The 17,662-nt window shown below is 32.6% G+C and overlaps 3 protein-coding genes across 3 annotated transcripts; 1 reads left to right on the top strand and 2 right to left on the bottom strand.

The window, feature by feature from the left end:
• Positions 1–2,541: 2,541 nt before the first annotated feature.
• Positions 2,542–4,165, top strand: LOC107011452 (U-box domain-containing protein 4). Its single transcript, XM_015210965.2, has 3 exons — positions 2,542–2,920; positions 3,037–3,488; positions 3,623–4,165. The coding sequence occupies exons 1-3, from the start codon at positions 2,706–2,708 to the stop codon at positions 3,946–3,948; spliced, it is 993 nt and encodes a 330-aa protein (XP_015066451.1). The 5' UTR covers positions 2,542–2,705; the 3' UTR covers positions 3,949–4,165.
• Positions 4,166–4,236: 71 nt separating this feature from the next.
• Positions 4,237–8,392, bottom strand: LOC107011451 (altered inheritance of mitochondria protein 32-like). The gene is made up of 5 exons (XM_015210964.2): positions 8,042–8,392; positions 7,558–7,643; positions 6,672–6,977; positions 6,427–6,510; positions 4,237–4,881 (listed from the first exon to the last, which is right to left on the bottom strand). The coding sequence occupies exons 1-5, from the start codon at positions 8,276–8,278 to the stop codon at positions 4,575–4,577; spliced, it is 1,020 nt and encodes a 339-aa protein (XP_015066450.1). The 5' UTR covers positions 8,279–8,392; the 3' UTR covers positions 4,237–4,574.
• Positions 8,393–9,101: 709 nt separating this feature from the next.
• LOC107011450 (serine/threonine-protein kinase D6PKL1-like) lies at positions 9,102–13,466 on the bottom strand. The gene is made up of 3 exons (XM_015210962.2): positions 12,905–13,466; positions 10,992–12,170; positions 9,102–10,104 (listed from the first exon to the last, which is right to left on the bottom strand). The coding sequence occupies exons 2-3, from the start codon at positions 12,155–12,157 to the stop codon at positions 9,270–9,272; spliced, it is 2,001 nt and encodes a 666-aa protein (XP_015066448.1). The 5' UTR covers positions 12,158–12,170; positions 12,905–13,466; the 3' UTR covers positions 9,102–9,269.
• Positions 13,467–17,662: the final 4,196 nt, after the last annotated feature.

Here is a 17,662-nt window from a genome sequence, read left to right as displayed (position 1 = left end):
ATTATCAAAATAATAATTATAAATTAGTCATTGAAACAAAAAAAAAGTCAAAAAAAATATGTTTGACGAGGATTAAATTTACTCATATGGGATTATATTTTTTAGAAAAAAATAATAAAAGTTTAGATTAAAATTATTTTTTTTTCATTTCCGTTGAGGAAAAGGGTATATGTGAGCCATTTGTTTACAAGTACGGGTATATATGAGCCACTTTTATAACGAGGGGTATATCAGCTCTAAATGACAAAGTTGAACGGTATATCAAACCTTTTTCCCTTTTTTTTAAGGGTGTGACGAAAATATACTATCCCACAAATTTTTGAAAAATGTACTTTATAACCAAACGTCAAATCAAATAATGTCAAATACATTGACAAATTTTTTTAGTAATTAAAAACATGTAAAGCGGGATATGTTTTGTCTTGCACTATTTACATACCATAGTTAATAATTTTTACCATCCACCAAAAAAAACTCAGTTTCACAATTAATTTTTAGTCATGACACGTGAATGTATTTGGAGAAATGGAGAGAATAAGTAATAAATATTCATGAGTATTCTTATTGATTAATTAGTACTTTCAATTTTTTGTCGGTTACATGTTCTTTCATTTTCAAGTTTGTTGATAAATGATAGATATATGTACTTACGGAGTGTATTAATTAGTTAAAATTAAAATTAAATTAATTTAATCGATTTAAATTATTAAAATCAAAATAAACCTAATATAATATATATTTATTAGTTTGATTGTTAATGGTTTCTATTCGGTTTGGTTATTTTATTACAATGACTAGCATAACTTTTGATCATTGAATTTATATATATATATATATATATATATAAACTAAATAAATTTTGATGAAAATATATATAAGATCTTTAAAATTGTTTATTATGTATGTATATTACTAAAATATATGTATATAGTTTGTCGCTCTAATTCGGTTATTTCTTCGATTTTTTTTGAATAAAATCATTATCAAACCAAATACTAATGATTTTTTCAAATTTAAAACCAAATCAAACTCAATCCAAATAAAATCGGTTTTATTCAATCGGTTTGGTTCGATTTCTCAATTTGGATCAATTTTATCCAAACAGTGAACACCCCTATATGTACTGATGATTAAACTTGTCGTAACGCCCACTAGATAAACCCCCATTGTGTAATAGTTTACAAACTATACAGAGAATGTAAATCGTACTAGACAAGCCTTATGCGACAGACTCGACTCAGAAGGATTTGAGGGAAGATCAATCCCGAATTATCTACATGAATAACTACCTTCCAAACCAACTATATCATTTCGAATTAGGGACCTTTCACGAACTTTATAATTTTTAAAGCTGAATCATGTAAACATGATGTCTAATTAAGTGAAGATTAATAGGAGTAGCACTACTTTTTATAATTTTAATTATTTGTTGTATCCTTTGATATATATAGTGCATGAGTCAAAAAGCTACAAAGCAAAGAGTTTAGGGGCAAAGATTGAAGATTTCAGTAAAGTTTTCGGCGAAAAGGAAAAAGCTATTAATTCCACAAAAACAAAATGGGTAACGGCTGCTTTGCTTTAATATTTCAGTTTGTTGACTGTGTAATGTTCCATTTACAAATTACAAGGCAAACAAAAAATATTGCCTTTCTAATATATGTAGGGTGGAGCCAATCAATGCTTTTGATTAAAAATAAATAAATAAATATATATATATATATATACTAGTAAATTATAAATATTGTGATCCAAAATGCAATAATTTAAAATTTTTAAATCAGGATATTTTGTACTAATATACAGAGGTTTTAAATTGAACAGATACATTTGTTTGTGAAAGAACATTATTGCTATGAATAACCATTTATTTTTTTATGATAAATCATACATTCGTAAAAGAACATCACTCTAATACTGTTAAGTTTTATAAATATAAAGACTCTCTAAAAGTAGCCTAAGAAAAATCTATAAACAAAGATTTTGTTGTATCCTTGAAGAGAATTATTTTATTTACCTCAGTATGTTTATGAGCAATATTTCTTTAAAGAAAGTGATTACGTCTCTAAAAAAATCCAATGCTATTTACCTGTATATTGTTTTTCCAGTTCATTTACCAGCTGATATAGATTAAACATCAAATGATACCTAATATTATTATTTTTTCTTTGGTTTCGACGCGGTATTTGTTATGTGTCCTAGGCCTGACTAAATGATCTTGATTCACAAATGTCCCTTATCAAATGGTAAAATGCTTTCTACCGAAAATAATTACATACCCAAAAGTCAAATCTAAAATCTCTAATTAAGAATGAATATGTACTTACCGTTCTACGGTGACATATGGTTAGTATATTGACAAGGGGATAGGGGGATCTCTTGATAATAAGTAAACTAGGGGATAAAGCTGACAACAGTTCCTTGCATAAGAGGGAAGTTAAAGATTCAAGCCAAGGTATTTCCACATAAAACAGTTAAGTAAAAAATAAAAGATGAGTTGAAAAGGGAATTGCTTCCAATCAAGAAATATAGATCAAATTAAAAAAGAGAATCTTGAAAAGGGATACATATTACATACTCATCAAGCAACCCAATATACTTGCTACCTTTTTATTAAACACACATATATATATATATATAAAAGAGAAACAAAATATTGATAAACAAACAAGTGGTGACTAAAGGGTGGCAGAGGGGGTTTCCAAGCCATGGAAGAAATGGTGGTGGAAGCTCTCCTCTTTGGTGATAGACAAGCACAACTCCTTGCTGCAAGACAACTTGCTCAATTTTCCAGCAAGCAAAGGCACAAAATAGCCGAAAAAGGCGTTGTTCCTCCATTGATTTTGATGATGAGTACTAATGATTGTGAAGTTATTGAAGCTGCACTCTTTGCTCTCCTTAGCATAGCATTTCGCAGTGAAAGGTTAGCGCGTGTATATTTCATTCAGGGAAGACCAAACATGTTAACGAATAGGAGTGTATCGATACCTGTTTGATTTTCAGAACTGAAATGATGAATATTCTTGTTAATTTTTGCAGGAACAAGATACTCATAGCAAAGTCAGGGGGTATAACAGTGTTATTAGATGTAATTCAATGCGAAAACAAGTTGTTAGTAGAGCTAGGAGTGGCATTTCTCTTGACCCTCTCTTCTTGTGGTTCAAACAAGATGGCAATTGCTTCATTTGGGGCTATCCCAATTCTACTTGAATTGTTAAATTCACAATCCTACAACAACATGAGCTTCCAAGCTAATTTGGATATCTTGTCAACACTTCACAATCTTTCAACTTGCAATCAGCTCATCCCTTCCATTGTTTCATATGGAGGGGTAGCTACCTTGATCCGACTAGTCAACCTTACCTCGGAGTTGGTAATGGAAAAGGCTGTGGTGTTGCTAGAGAATCTTGTTTCTTCATCAAGAATTGCACTAGAGGAGGCTGCAAGAACAGAGGGAGCAATCCAGTGTTTGGTGGAGGCCATGGAGGAAGGTTAGCTGCTTGATCATCTCATCTAAAAGTTTAAGTCGTTAGAAATAGTGCACTTGTGTGACCACATTACCTAAATACTTAAGCTGTTAGCGAGTGCAGAATGTTTAATTACTTGATTTATTACGTCTCTACAGGTTCAAGACAATGTAAAGAACATGCAGTGGCAATTCTACTCCTAATATGCGATAGCTGCAGAGACAGATACAGAGGAATGATCTTAAGGGAAGGAGCAATGGCAGCATTGCTTCAGTTGAGCGTTGATGGGACAAGGAGAGCGAGAGACAAGGCCAAAAGACTGCTTTTTCTTCTAAGAGACTGCTCAAATTGTGGCCAAACGACTAAACAGAAGAAGAATATTGTGTTATTTGAGCAAATTATGAGACAGATTGAACAAGTAGGAGAACCAGAAGGGATGTCAGTTGCTAACTTAGAGGAAATGATTTCAAAACTTAGAACATGACATTTTCATGTGATAGATGTTCAAGTTGTGTTGATAGTAGCAGTAGAATCATTTGCTTTCCGAGTTTTGGAAAGGGGTAAAGGATTAATCCTATTAGATCATAATATCTGCACAAACTTATAGGGTTTAGATAGTTTCTTGCACTACAGTACTATTTTACTATTTTGCTAATATTGAAGTTTTAGTGTTGAAATATTAGTTTGATGAATATATCAAAAGAAAAGTAAAAGTCAAGTGAATTCATGTACAAAGCAACTTCAACTTCCACACAATTTTTGCAACAAGACATGCAACATCCCAAAACCCGTGCTGATCTTATTATTCATCTTTAACCAAAACCACCAGGAAGTAAGACCTCCACACCTGGCATTTAAAGCATCTTTGTAGGGTATAAACTAAACCTGCAGGTATATGTAGTAAGTAGCAGTTGTTTAAAAGTGGCCCTTTTACGGTGGCTCACTTGAAGAAAACAAGAGGAGCTCATCTCCACAGTCGGACACGTTCTGCATTTACGTTTTACTCCCTCAGAAAAATGCACACCTAACACGTAGCAAATGTAATGGTCTAGAGTTACATCATTACTCTCTAAAAGAACCTCTGGATGCATACACTTTCTTGACAACATTTTAGCGTGACTTGTAAAATCCATAAGCAACAGCAACAACAGCCACTGCTCCAACGACGCCAATGGCTGTGTAAACTTCAGGTTTATCCCATTTTCTGAAACAGGACGGAAGTCTTCCCTGTCCCTTCTCTACCTCTTCTCCGTCAACATTCGCATCTCTACAACAAGAAAATCCTGCAGCACCTTGACAACAGCCCTGACTAGCAGTTTCTACAGGCGCATTTCCTTTGTTGTCCACAGTGGTTCCACTGAGAACACTCAGCTCATTCACCTTATCAGTTGTCTCAGCATGCAGTCCCATTTGGCCCCTATAGTTAACCAGGGTAAAGTGTATCACAACTGTACTCCAAATAATATGAGAAATAGAGCAAATATTTAACTTTAGAACTGAAAATATAAGTTTTATAATGCCAGGAATTCACTTTTCTGTAATAGGAAAGGGATCATCTTTGGCACTCTACTACATACTAGTCAGCAAAATCAATCTAATTTTTCCCACCCACAATGACATTCATACCGGTCTTCAAATTGAATGTGGAGTATAGGCATCCATCGCCAGCAAAAAAGCAACAGAAAAAAGAAAATAGATCCACTAACAATACCAAAGATCCATTATCTTCTACCACTCTGTATTTACTTTTGATCACGATAATTCATTAATTAACCTACAATCATTAAAGCTTTTCACAAGCAAAGCTCATGATCAAGCACGGAAAAGTCTATTGGCTAAATTTTATTATGATTACCTTCTATGAAAATTTGGCAACATGAGCAGACGAAACAATTATAGAACATTATCTTGAAATCACTAGCAAATTTTCTATTAGTGATGCCAGTGATTGACATAATTTTAACCTTGGTGCAAATCACAGAATTCAGTTTGGCTAAGTTCAAGTTAACATTGAAGTTACAGTGAGTGGTTTTTTTAAGGCAACAAAAAGATAATCTAGAATAGGTAAATTTATATAGGGTTTCAACATACATGATAAATGTGTGTATGCATCTATGCTTATGTATTTATGCATACTTTATTTTAGGATAGGTGGCATCTGAGACAACTTGTATGCACGTCTACTAATCTACAAGGTTGCTAGTCCAGCCAAACACATTCGTTCAACATACATGATAATTGTTGACATTAGTTAGATTTATGAGATGAATTCCTAATGAGTAAGGGAGTGATCAAATCTTCATAAGGATCATAATCATAATATAATGCTATTCTTACCTCACCAACCTACACCAGATAAAAAAAATGGACTGAACAAATTTGCCAAATTTGTAACATCTATGAGCAATAGAAATTCAATAACCTCTAAAACAGTACAAAGTTAGCACAAAGTCTATATTCTCTGTTTCGTGCATTGAGGGTCATTTGGTTGAAAGTATTAAAAAAATGATTCCAACATTTGGTTTGAGGATTAAGAAAACAACCATTGTATAACTACTATCATTGAATGTCTATTGGTTTGAGGATTAAGAAAACAACCATTGTATAACTACTATCATTGAATGTCTAAACCAAGTTTTACTCAAGTGAGTTATAGCCTGTGGTGAGATGATTGATGATTAAAGGTAATGTGCAGATTAAAGGTAATGTGCAGAGCAAACTCTTTTTCCTGGCAACAGCTCGCTTAATTTCTGATCATAATTACATTGAGAAAACCCAAAGCAGAAGAGTAAAATCTACGTCTCATAAGCACTTTTACCAAGAAAAGCATCGGAATATTTCCTTAAGATTAAGTTGACGAGGCCATACCTCCCTAAAGCTTAATGAAGAATTTATAACAAATATAGAGCAAACCCCAAATTGTGCAAATGAGAAACAAAAACAAAACACATCCAATACAAACCTCCAAAGCCGTTCAAGGATTTTTCCCTCTCCGATATGCTCGTCCAGCAAAATAGGTACCTCATCTGGGGTAACATAGCCATACCTGCATTACGACAATGGACGACATATAACATATTTATAATAGACATTCTAATGAGGAGCTTCTCCACTTTGATCCATTTAACATGCCACAGACTACTGAATTGGTCAAGAAACTGATTGAAACTAGAAGAGCACCTCAATAAGTATATAATTAGCTCTTACCAATGCCCAGCAATTTTCCCTTGTTTATCAGTACTGTAGATTATCACATTACCAGCATACTTGTGGCCACCAACATGTGAACAAGCAGCCACATGTACTTCGTTTTTCAAGTCCTTGGACTCAATTGCCTTGCTGAATTCCTCAATCAGAATCGGTCCACAGACACCACACCTTCTATCTCGATTATTGTGGGAACAGACAAAAACATAAGAACCATTTATTGGCTCCTGCGGTCCAGAAGTCCATGACTTGCCACTCACAAGCACATCCTCAACAAAAGCATCAACATCTGACTCTTTCAAATTCCTTGATTAAAAGAAACCAGACATAAATTCAAGTTCAAGGTAAGGTAATGCTTGGAGATGCATAGAATGGTTAGGTCAAATATGTTTCAACAAAATCATGAGGTAATTAAAAAAGCGAACCCTTGGTCCTAACTAATTTGTCACTATTTGCTAACCAAGTCAAATCCAAAAAAGAATCAAATCGAACTACATTAATTCATTTATTTTAAACTAAAATCGAAATATTGAGAAACTACTCGAAAAATACAAGTAGTACACACTACCATTCCCATATGAAAAAAGTTCATTCCTAAATGTTGGTTCAAAGTTAATTGAATCTGAATCTTGAGATGCAAAAAGTGCCAAAAATATTACTCTATGAGATAGAAGAGTACAGCAGTGTGGTATTTATCATACAAGACTAATTTCTTCCAAAACAAAATAAAGTTGTGAGGAAAAAAGAATCAAGTCAAATTCATGATGTTTATTTTTTCTTCTCTAGATTTCAGACAGATTAGTTATGTATTTCATCACTTCTGGTCTACTACACAGAGAACAACACAATGATATTTAGAAGAACATTGAAGAATGTCGAAAACTACCTGTATTTGATCATATCAGGAAAAATCAGAACATCTCCATCCGATAGTCCAATGTCTTCACGTACTTCGCAAATCGTCAAAATAGTCTACCACAATCAATCACCGAGCCAGTAAACGCATTAAACACAATATCACACTTGCAAATCTAAAACCGTAAAACTACAGACAGCATTCCGATTGATCACCGAATTGCAATTATTATATTGTGTACTAAAAGTTTCTCCAACACACATTGAAAAGCTAATAACGTAAACCTACTAATTGTGCATTCTAATCGACTAGCTGATTATTCTTATACTTATATTCATCTTTGAACAGTATAAATTATAAACAAATGTTCAATAATTTTATATACACTAGTTTAAAAGTATTATCCGTACTAGATTCAAAATAACTGATATGCTAATTTCTGAATCAAAAACTAAATCCAATAGAGGCGAACTTCATTACTAAAGTACTAACGTTGACTGAAGTAATCACTAACCTTCAGTTTGATATCATCCTTGCGAGCTTTGAGAGTAGCAGCAAATAGCTTCGGAAGTGGATCGGAGTCGGAGGATTCAAGGTGAGAAGGCCAAACTTCATGTGATTTGTAGCAGAGGAATACGTGACGATCGTAGACGGAAGCAGTACCTTTAAGCTTAAGTTCATACATCTCTGGGCGCTGGAACCCGAACTTAACGTCGTCGGAGACGATTTCGCCCTCCAAGTTTCCGGCCATCGGTGTTTGTTAGAATTCGCAGAGAGAGAGAGAGAGAAAGTAGAGAAAGTAAAATGGGAGAGAATGAGCTATTGGAGTATTAAGTAGCAGGAATTTTTGACAAGTTATTGGTGTTATGTTGCAAAACTCACAAGCAACACTTTTTTTTTCTTTGGACTATTTGGGAAATCGTTATGAAAAGTCCAACAACTTTTTTTATTCAGTAGTGGTATCGTTTGATTTGACAGGGTATTTATAATTTAAAATAATTCTTAAATATTTATATGATAGTAAATTATCCAATAAGGATAAAAACAAAATTTTATAATTGATAATATTAATTTTAATAACAAAATTGCACCTTTGTTTTAGGCCGGACTAAAAAGTGATATTATTTGTCATATTTGACTTTAAGGTGCGTGTTGAGGGCGTCAAGCTAAATTCCAGCAGTCAACCTTGTAAATTTGAATGGTGGGTGTGAATAAAAATAGAAGGGATAAATTTGACTAATTTCTTGTCTTGTAATTAGAAGTTAAATTGCTAAACGCTAGGTCAAGGTCACACAACTTTCTACTTAAAAAGACTTGCATAGTATTGCCTTGCTTCAGTCCAATTCATTTGTCAATTACCTCTTTCCATCTCAAGTGGAACCTCTAAAAGCACCAAGCAGCAAAACTCACCTTTATAAGCCTTATGCTTCACACATTTCACTCCTCCATATTATCATACTTGGCCATTGACACCTAAAATAACTTTATGGACCAGAGAAGTAGACAACAACAACAACAAGCCATTTCAGTCGTCAAGTTGGATAAGCTTTAAACAATGACAAATGAAGAAGATATGTGAGCAAAAGTGGCATTTCATAATCCAATTCCTATGCATTTGCATTTCAGGACAGTATGCACTTTACATGTTCATACGAAAGGAACAATGAATTGATGTTCTTCCTAAAGGATCTTCATCATATAAGATGATATCGGGACTTAAACTGTCAAGGAAACAAGTATACTCAGAAGAAATCAATCTCAAAATAATTATCAGTAGGTTTCACATCAACACCTGGACCCGTTGATGCTGGTGCTCTGGGCGCATCATGTAGCACAAACGCCTTTGGTATATCTGGAGGACTAGCACACCGGATAAGTGCCCAATTAACGCTCTGAAAGAAAGGGTGCTGTTTTATTTCTGTAGCCCCCCGCCTATATGCTAGGCGATGCTGAGGCTCTTTCACAAGTAGACCTCTTATCAAGTCCCGTGCAGCAAAACTAACACTAGGTGATGAAGGGAATCTCAGGGGCTGGCCAACGACATTAAACAAGGTGGCTCTGTTGCCTGCTCCTTTAAAAGGTGTCTGCCCAAACAAGAGCTCATAGAGAAAGATCCCGAAAGTCCACCAATCAACGGCACTACCATGCCCCTCGCCTTTAATAATTTCTGGAGCAAGGTACTCATGTGTTCCCACAAAAGACATGGATCGAGCATTTGTCGGTTCAGCCATGAGCTCTGGAAGCGGGCTCACTTGATTGTGCATCTCAGATTTCTGTTTCGTCTTCTTTCCTTTCTTGGGCCTTAGGAAACGCGGTGAAAAACATGCAGGCTGGATGACACAAGATGGCTCAATACAAGCAGGCTGGACACAGTATGATGAAGTCTTCGACTCTAAGCTTGAATTTGAGGATTTAACCAATGTTGGACTCACAGCACACCTCAAGGAGAGGTCAAAATCAGACAGCATTATATGGCCATCTTCTCGAACCAAAACATTCTCTGGTTTAAGATCTCTATAAATGATTCCAAGCATGTGCAGGTATTCTAGAGCAAGGAGAATTTCTGCTACATAAAACCTATACTCCAAAACAACATAATAATAAGAGCAAGTTAACATCTCTGATCGAAATGCATGGGCACCTTCGTAAATTTTGTCCATGATATGGAAAAGAACAAACAAATCTTGAGTTGAGAAAACCATTCCATTATCCAAGGCACTCTAGCAAAGATAATAATCAACACTACAAACTTATGCCAATCAGTTTTCATTTCTTAAGTGAATGATTTACCGATGAATATTAACATGTATATTGAAAAATAATATAATGTAAATGCAGTAATTGCATAATGGATAAAAGACAAGGATCCAGGTTGAGCTCAATGTTTAATAAAAGTGAAGAAAGCTAGATAGAGTAAGCAATCTGTTTAACTCAATTCACGTCAAGGCAAACAAATGGAGTAAAAACAAGTGAACTGTGACGAGCACAGTGCAGGATATCTCAGCTCTCATCATCATGGTTTGAACTGTAAGACCACAATAGGTTACATACAGAAGCTAAAAAAAATAATATTCTAGCCATACTACAATTTATCCAGGACCTCCCTTATTCCAAAGATGAATACACATTCCAATTTAATAGGGTTTCATGATATATGCAGGTCTCAAGAAAGAAAAGTTGTTAACATAGCCAAAAACAATCAAATATGATAGAGACCGGTTTATTGGGAAATCAATGTAACGTACTTTAAACATTAAGATTGCAGCAAGAACTAACTTATTGACCGTGAAACCTACAGATCAAATATGTCCTGAATATATAGATATATGGACAAAATAAAACACAGATCAAAGATATCCTGAATATGTGGATATATGAAAAAAATAAAACACTTCCAGCTGAAAGGAGATTTAAGTAAAATAGCTACAACATCAACAACTATGCATTTCAGAAACTAGCCTAACCTGGCAGCATGCTCGGGAAAGAACTTTCCTGGCTGTCTTTGCCGAAGTGCATGTAAATCTCCTCCAGGGCAGAATTCCATCACCAAGCAAGAAAATTTGTCTGTTTCAAAGTGTGAATATAGTGTTGGTAGAAAAGGATGATCCAGAGATTGTAGTATCTCTCTTTCTGTCTGAGCTCTTACAGTTTTCTTGCGACTCTCTAGAGCTGCATTGTCCATTACTTTCATGGCAAAATAATCTCTTGTGCCAATCAACTCAGCTAGAAAAACATTTCCTATATCACCACCTCCCAATCTCTTCAGAAGTCTGAAATGGTTGAAGCCCAGTGTTCCATCAATAGATCTAATGGCTTGAATTGCATCCCACCTTGTATCATTTGCCTGATGTGGTTTATACATTGTACTGCCGACACTAGTAGAGCTGCTTTCATCACTAATATCACTACCTGTGCTGCCTCTGTAGAAACTTGTTTTTCTGCTATCACTGATATCGCACGAGTTGCTAACATCACCACTTCCACCAGACTTGGCCATGCTGCTAGCACATTCACTGATGACTTCTGTAGTGGTGAAACTTTGTTTGGGTTCTATGTACTGTGTGGCAGTATAAAAGCTATTCTGTGGACTAGGACAATAGCTTACTCCAGATTGAGATGTCAACTGGCCATTTAGAAGGTCGGCATCTCCTCTGGCAACAGCATGTAACATAAAATCCCTGCGTTCCACATAGCCACCCGGCGTAGTGTGCTTGTTATCATGAAGTGGATCCTTGATAGATGATTTGGTTTCAAAGATTAATACGCGGTCCAGTGAACATTCTTCTGATGGTTGATCAAGAGCATCTTCTATTCTCTGACACTCTTTTTCTTTAGTCGATTCAGAATAGTATCTCCTCGAGTCAGAGACATCATCCCTCTTTATACGATCACTGGATGATTTATGCGAACTCTTGGAAGCAGCCACTGACCCTGTTGGGGTATCAGTTAGCTTTGATCCAATATCAATAGCTATTGGATCGAAGGACAACTCTTTACATCTAGATTGTCTCATTGATGTAGGATGGGGAGGACGACTTGTCCTGGAAGCTGAAGATGTATTACCCTTAATAGCAGTGAAGGGAGTGCGACTGTTTGGCAAGGAACTGATTCCTTCAACAAGTGACTCCATTATTCTCTTTCACCTAGACACATCCATTGTACCAGAAAAAGTGAGAGTATTAGCTTATGCCACTCTATGAGACAAAATAAGCACTTAAAGACATTTAGAACAAAGTATTTTTCCAAATAAGTAATAATTCTGGAATAGGTTCTATTACCAGCAAAAAAATCCTTAAACAAACTGGAAGGAATCTTTGGCAAAGAAACTATTGAACTTGTAACTAATCAATCTATCAACTACGTCTCAATACTTAACTTGTAACTAATCAATCAATTGACTACATCTCAATACTTAACTTGTAACTAATCACTCAATCAACTACGTCTCAATACTTCACTTCTAACTAGTCAATCAATCAACTACGTCTCAATACAAAACTAGTTGGACTCGGTGATCTCTGTATGAACACTACACTTAAACTAATACACTATATTCCAGTTCAACAACCATCTCTATTCAAACTTGTAGGAGTACATTTTGGATTCTTCATTACAATCAATACTTTAAAATCAAACATAACTTCAACTACACAATTGCATGACAGTAGATATCAAAGATCTTTCACACCAGACATTACATTATCAATCAAGTTACTTCATAAATCCAGGAAAGAACATATACTAAAAAAGGCATAAACTTTAACTCTTCTTGCATGGTTCTTTGAAGTTTCCTTCTTTACTTCTTCCCACAATTGCACTAAAATCATCAAAACAGATAAACAAACAAATTACAGAAAAAGGGGTTCTTGATTATTACCTGATTAAAGAACTGAAACCCAGAAATTTAATCTTTCATTACTATAGAGACCCTTTCAAGAACTCGCTCCAAAGTGAAACAATCTTTACTCTATAACTCCTTTTTCAGATCCGATCGAAATAAAAATATAAAAATTAAAAAAAACAAGAAAGATGGTAAGTAATATACTTCAATTTTCTGGTGAATTAGTGAGTTGGGGTTTTTAGTGGGGTAATGGGGTATGAAGAGAAATTAACAATGGAGAAGAAAAAGATAGACAAGAAAAGGAGAGAAAGTTGTATGAATGAAAGAATGAAAGAAAACTAAGAAGCAAAGCAAAAGACAGAGAAACAAAGCAAAGGCTAAAGCAAATTGATTCGAGAAAAGCTGTCTTCACCTTTAAGAGAAATTATATATATATATATATAAAATGTTGCTATAATTCTCTTTGTGCTTTACCTTTCAACTCCTTTTTCTTGCTTCTTATACTGAACTGAGAGTAGTAGTATAGAAAGCTTCCTTCTTTATCGTAAAATACAAAAAAATATGTATACTGTAACTTAGCACTGTGTGTGTGAAAGAGAAAGCTGGAAAAATGCATATTAATATTGGCATTAGAAAACATTGGACAACCAGCTATAAGGATATCCTTATAAAATTCCCACCTTAAGCTAACTCCGATATAATCGGGTTGATTGAACAGAAATCTTTGAAATGATTTATTTTAAATTTGGTATCGTTAGTATTTTAAGTCGAGTTTGCAATATGAATAATTTATGAGTGTTATGTTGAAATGATGTCTATCTTGAGAGCAAATGAAAGACAATAACTACGATAGAAACCTATTTTATGTTATTAATCTAGCAGAATTCTTCGATTCAAGTTGATTTATATTGTACGAAATTATTAATGCAATTTATATTTATGTGATCATTTGTGAATTGTTAAGTTTAAATGAAATTTTACACACATGAAAGATGGGGACTAGGATTCCTTATTGCTAACCAAAAAGAAAAAAACAATTTGAAGTCATTTTAATTAGCACATAGAGAGCTATTTTTATGTAGTTAATTTAGTAGGAGGACATTCCAATTATAGTTGAAATTTGATTTGTGGGAAAAAAAAATAAGAAAAAGAAATTGGATACTTTTTTAGATTTTGTTTATTTTTTAAAAGCCATATAAATACAAAAATTTACTTTTCAGATAATTTAATATATATTTATATATTACTTAACATTGCAAAGAAAATATTAAACTTGTCTTCTAAAGTCGATATAAATTTACAAAATTTAATACCATGTTCCGTTATTTTATTTTATTAATTTCACTCGTGAAATTTCACTCAAAAGTTATAAGTATTAATCTAACATATTCACATAAACTAATTTCTAGTTTGTTAAAAAAGGAACTATAATTAAAAAAAAAACAATAAATTATATGAGAAATTAAAAATTATATATTAAATAATTGTATCAAAAAGAAACAACCGGCAAAGAATTGATGGAACATATTATATATTACCCACAGACCAATGTAGTTAGTATTTCATATATAGAAATAGTGTTAGTCGTTTGGACAATGTGATTTTAACTATTTGACATTTTTTGAAAAATATGAAGTCATTTATTACTTTTTTTAAAAAAATATTTGCATTATTTTTTTCTCTAATTAGAAGATGTGTGAACAAAAAATTTAATCTAAAGTTCTAAACTATATATAAGTATTAATAAACTAAATTCACATAGACGAAAAATAATGCAAATATCTTTATTTTTGCAGTTGTCATGTTGTTCCGTTGAAAGTTATTTGAAAAATTTTTAAAATTTAATATGATTATATTATTTTGATATTTCAAATAATATATTTAGATATTTAAAAATTATATAAAAGTGCATATGACCAAGAAATTTATCTTTTAAAGTAATATAAAATTATAAATTTTTTAATAAAGAGTTATGAACGAAATAAATATTTTATTGTTTAAAATGTAAAGCTGCTACTATTTCAAATGCAATATGGTAGTCCTTGATGGGACAATTCATGGAATTCAAATAATCATATATAGCTCAAACACTTTTTGTTGATCCTCTAATTTCATTACTCCTTATGTTTGATATAATTTAGATTATGCGAATATAGATCAAACATTTTAAAATATACTACATTTTTATTGTATCAATATAAGAAAAATGAAAAGTTTTAGTATTTTTCGTATAGTTTCTATTCTAACAATATTGAATTGATCTTGTTTAATTTTATATCAAATATTCCCCAAACCAGCTCCTGGCCTTACCCGGCGGAACCGGCCGGGGGTATTCGGCATGGGCGGACTTATGAAGTGGAGTGCACTCCTTATATCATAAATATAAAAGTCAGTATGGTGCCCCGGTAGACGCGCAGACCGAGTGAGCACGGTGGAGGTTCCGTAGCACGTCATGAGCACCGGGCTAAGGGGCGGTTGCTGTCTACATTTTGATACCGTCTACAACAGGTGCATCTGGGTATTAGTCGAAATGGGACCACGGATCAATTATTACTACTTGGATGGTTGTGTTTCACATCAACAACAATCTCAACCATGCCGGCATTCAGTGAAATTTGGAGAAAATATCTTCATGATTAGACTAATCATCACACAAAATTGAACAAAATCACATGCCAGCTGTAATTAAATAGATTTTTTAAAAGTTATACATAATAAGAAAATTTATCTGTGTTCGTCATATGTGTCAAATCAATAAATACATTATTCTTGTTATACATATGATTAATATATATTTTTACTTTAATTATACTAGAGTATTAAAATAATTACATAATTTGGTTGTATTAGGTTAGTGTAAATTTGTAATTACAGGATTAGCGGCGCCATAAATAATTAATTAGTTGAAACTCAAACACATTAACTACTATTGCGGAGGCTTCACATGCAACGCATGTGACTTACTAGAACCACCGCATGTGCACCGCCGATCAATATTCTCCGGTCATTAAAGGGTCATCCATTAAACTAATCTCTATTTAGGGCAAGTTAATCCTATACATAACCTTTTTTTATTTTTTTTATTTTTGTGTGTGTGGTGGTGGGGGGGGGGTAACACTAATCCTATACATAACTTTTGTAGTTTACGCAAATGACAAGTAAAAAACAGATCAGAAGGATAAGCGAGTTAATTGAGCAGATAATCTTTCAAATGAAGAATTATATAAATTTATTAAACAAAATTTACGTAGTATGATTTATCTTTTTAGTGTGACTTAAGAACGATTAAATTAAAATGTTGCACACACTTTACCTAAATTAAAATGTTACACACACTTCACCTAAAGCAAATTACCTTTTTATTTTATGAACTATTATACCAAAGTGAGATTAACTTACAAATCCTGTCCAATAACAAAAAAAAAAAAAAAATTCTCAAATTCATATGACTTACTTTTCTATTTGGTCAGCCTAAAAAATAATACATTTCTATATTAACTAATAATTTACCTTTAAAATGTCAATTTTATTCTAAATAAAATAATTTATAACCATACAAATTTCTAATAAACTATAAATTTTAAAAGTCTTTTTTTCTCTATCAAAATTTTATGTCAAGTAAAATTATATCAGATAAAATGAAACGGAGGGAGAAGTTATAACCAAAGTAATTGATTATATAAGAACATAGGTCAACGATTAGGCAGCACGCCTAAATTTGTGCATCATTGTGGAATAATTATTGAATATTTACCTTAATGTCTTCTTATCCATCATGACCTCAAGACAATTACTCTATTTATATAGTTTCCTTTCTTTTTTGGTCACCTAATAAAATGAGATTATGGCACGATTAAACATTACATTGGAGAATATAGTCCTTTAATTCACTTTATTTTTTGTTATAACGTCTTTATTTACTTGTTAAATTTTAATTTTACAAATTTATTAAAGAATAATAATTAGTCTAGTGAATGGTTATTTACCACACTATCTCAATTAATTGACGTTTAGTAATTAGTAGGATTAATTTTTTAGAAATTATTTGAAAATAAACAACTAATGCTAAAGATAAAACATAAAAAAGATAATTATATTTTCTTGATACATTAAAAATGACAAATAAAATTAAAAATATTATTTATCAAATAATGGACAAATAAAAATAAAATAGAGTACAAGTCTTGAATTCAAGTATTTTTATTGTCCTTTTATCTTTTATGTGCTTAATCGAAACAGAAAATCAAGTGTACATGATGGGAGGACACATTAATTACAAATATAAAAAATAAAGACATAATATATAATATGATTTCAACACTTTCAAACTTTGTGTGTGGATAAGTGTCTACTTAATTTTGTATAAAGTTGAATAATGCAAGTAGACACATGAGTCCTATGAGTACGTGACATAATACACGCAGAACATCATGCAGGATGCAAATTGTAAAATATGACATCCGTATGTGTTTGTTTGTTTAATTTTATATAAGTTTAAGTGTCTATTTGTACACACCCAAAGTTTAAATATATAAATGTGAAATGAGGTCAAATTAAAAATCATATTTATTTATTATGCCTAAAATAAAACTACAATTTGTTAGTTTTTTTTTTTTCAATTATTTATAAATTAAGATATTAGTTTTTATGATATCAAATTCAGTAAATTAAATATTCAATTGATTGATATGTGAACTTTTGATTTCTTGCCTGTAAATATATATTGATAAATTATCATACGCATTATTAATTGTTTCACTTAAATATGTTATGTTAAGTTTGTATCATTTCTGC

The sequence above is a fragment of the Solanum pennellii genome, chromosome 2, assembly GCF_001406875.1.
Source record: "Solanum pennellii chromosome 2, SPENNV200".
In the NCBI taxonomy this organism is placed as follows: Eukaryota; Viridiplantae; Streptophyta; class Magnoliopsida; order Solanales; family Solanaceae; genus Solanum; species Solanum pennellii.
This window is presented reverse-complemented; position numbering and strand designations above follow the sequence as displayed.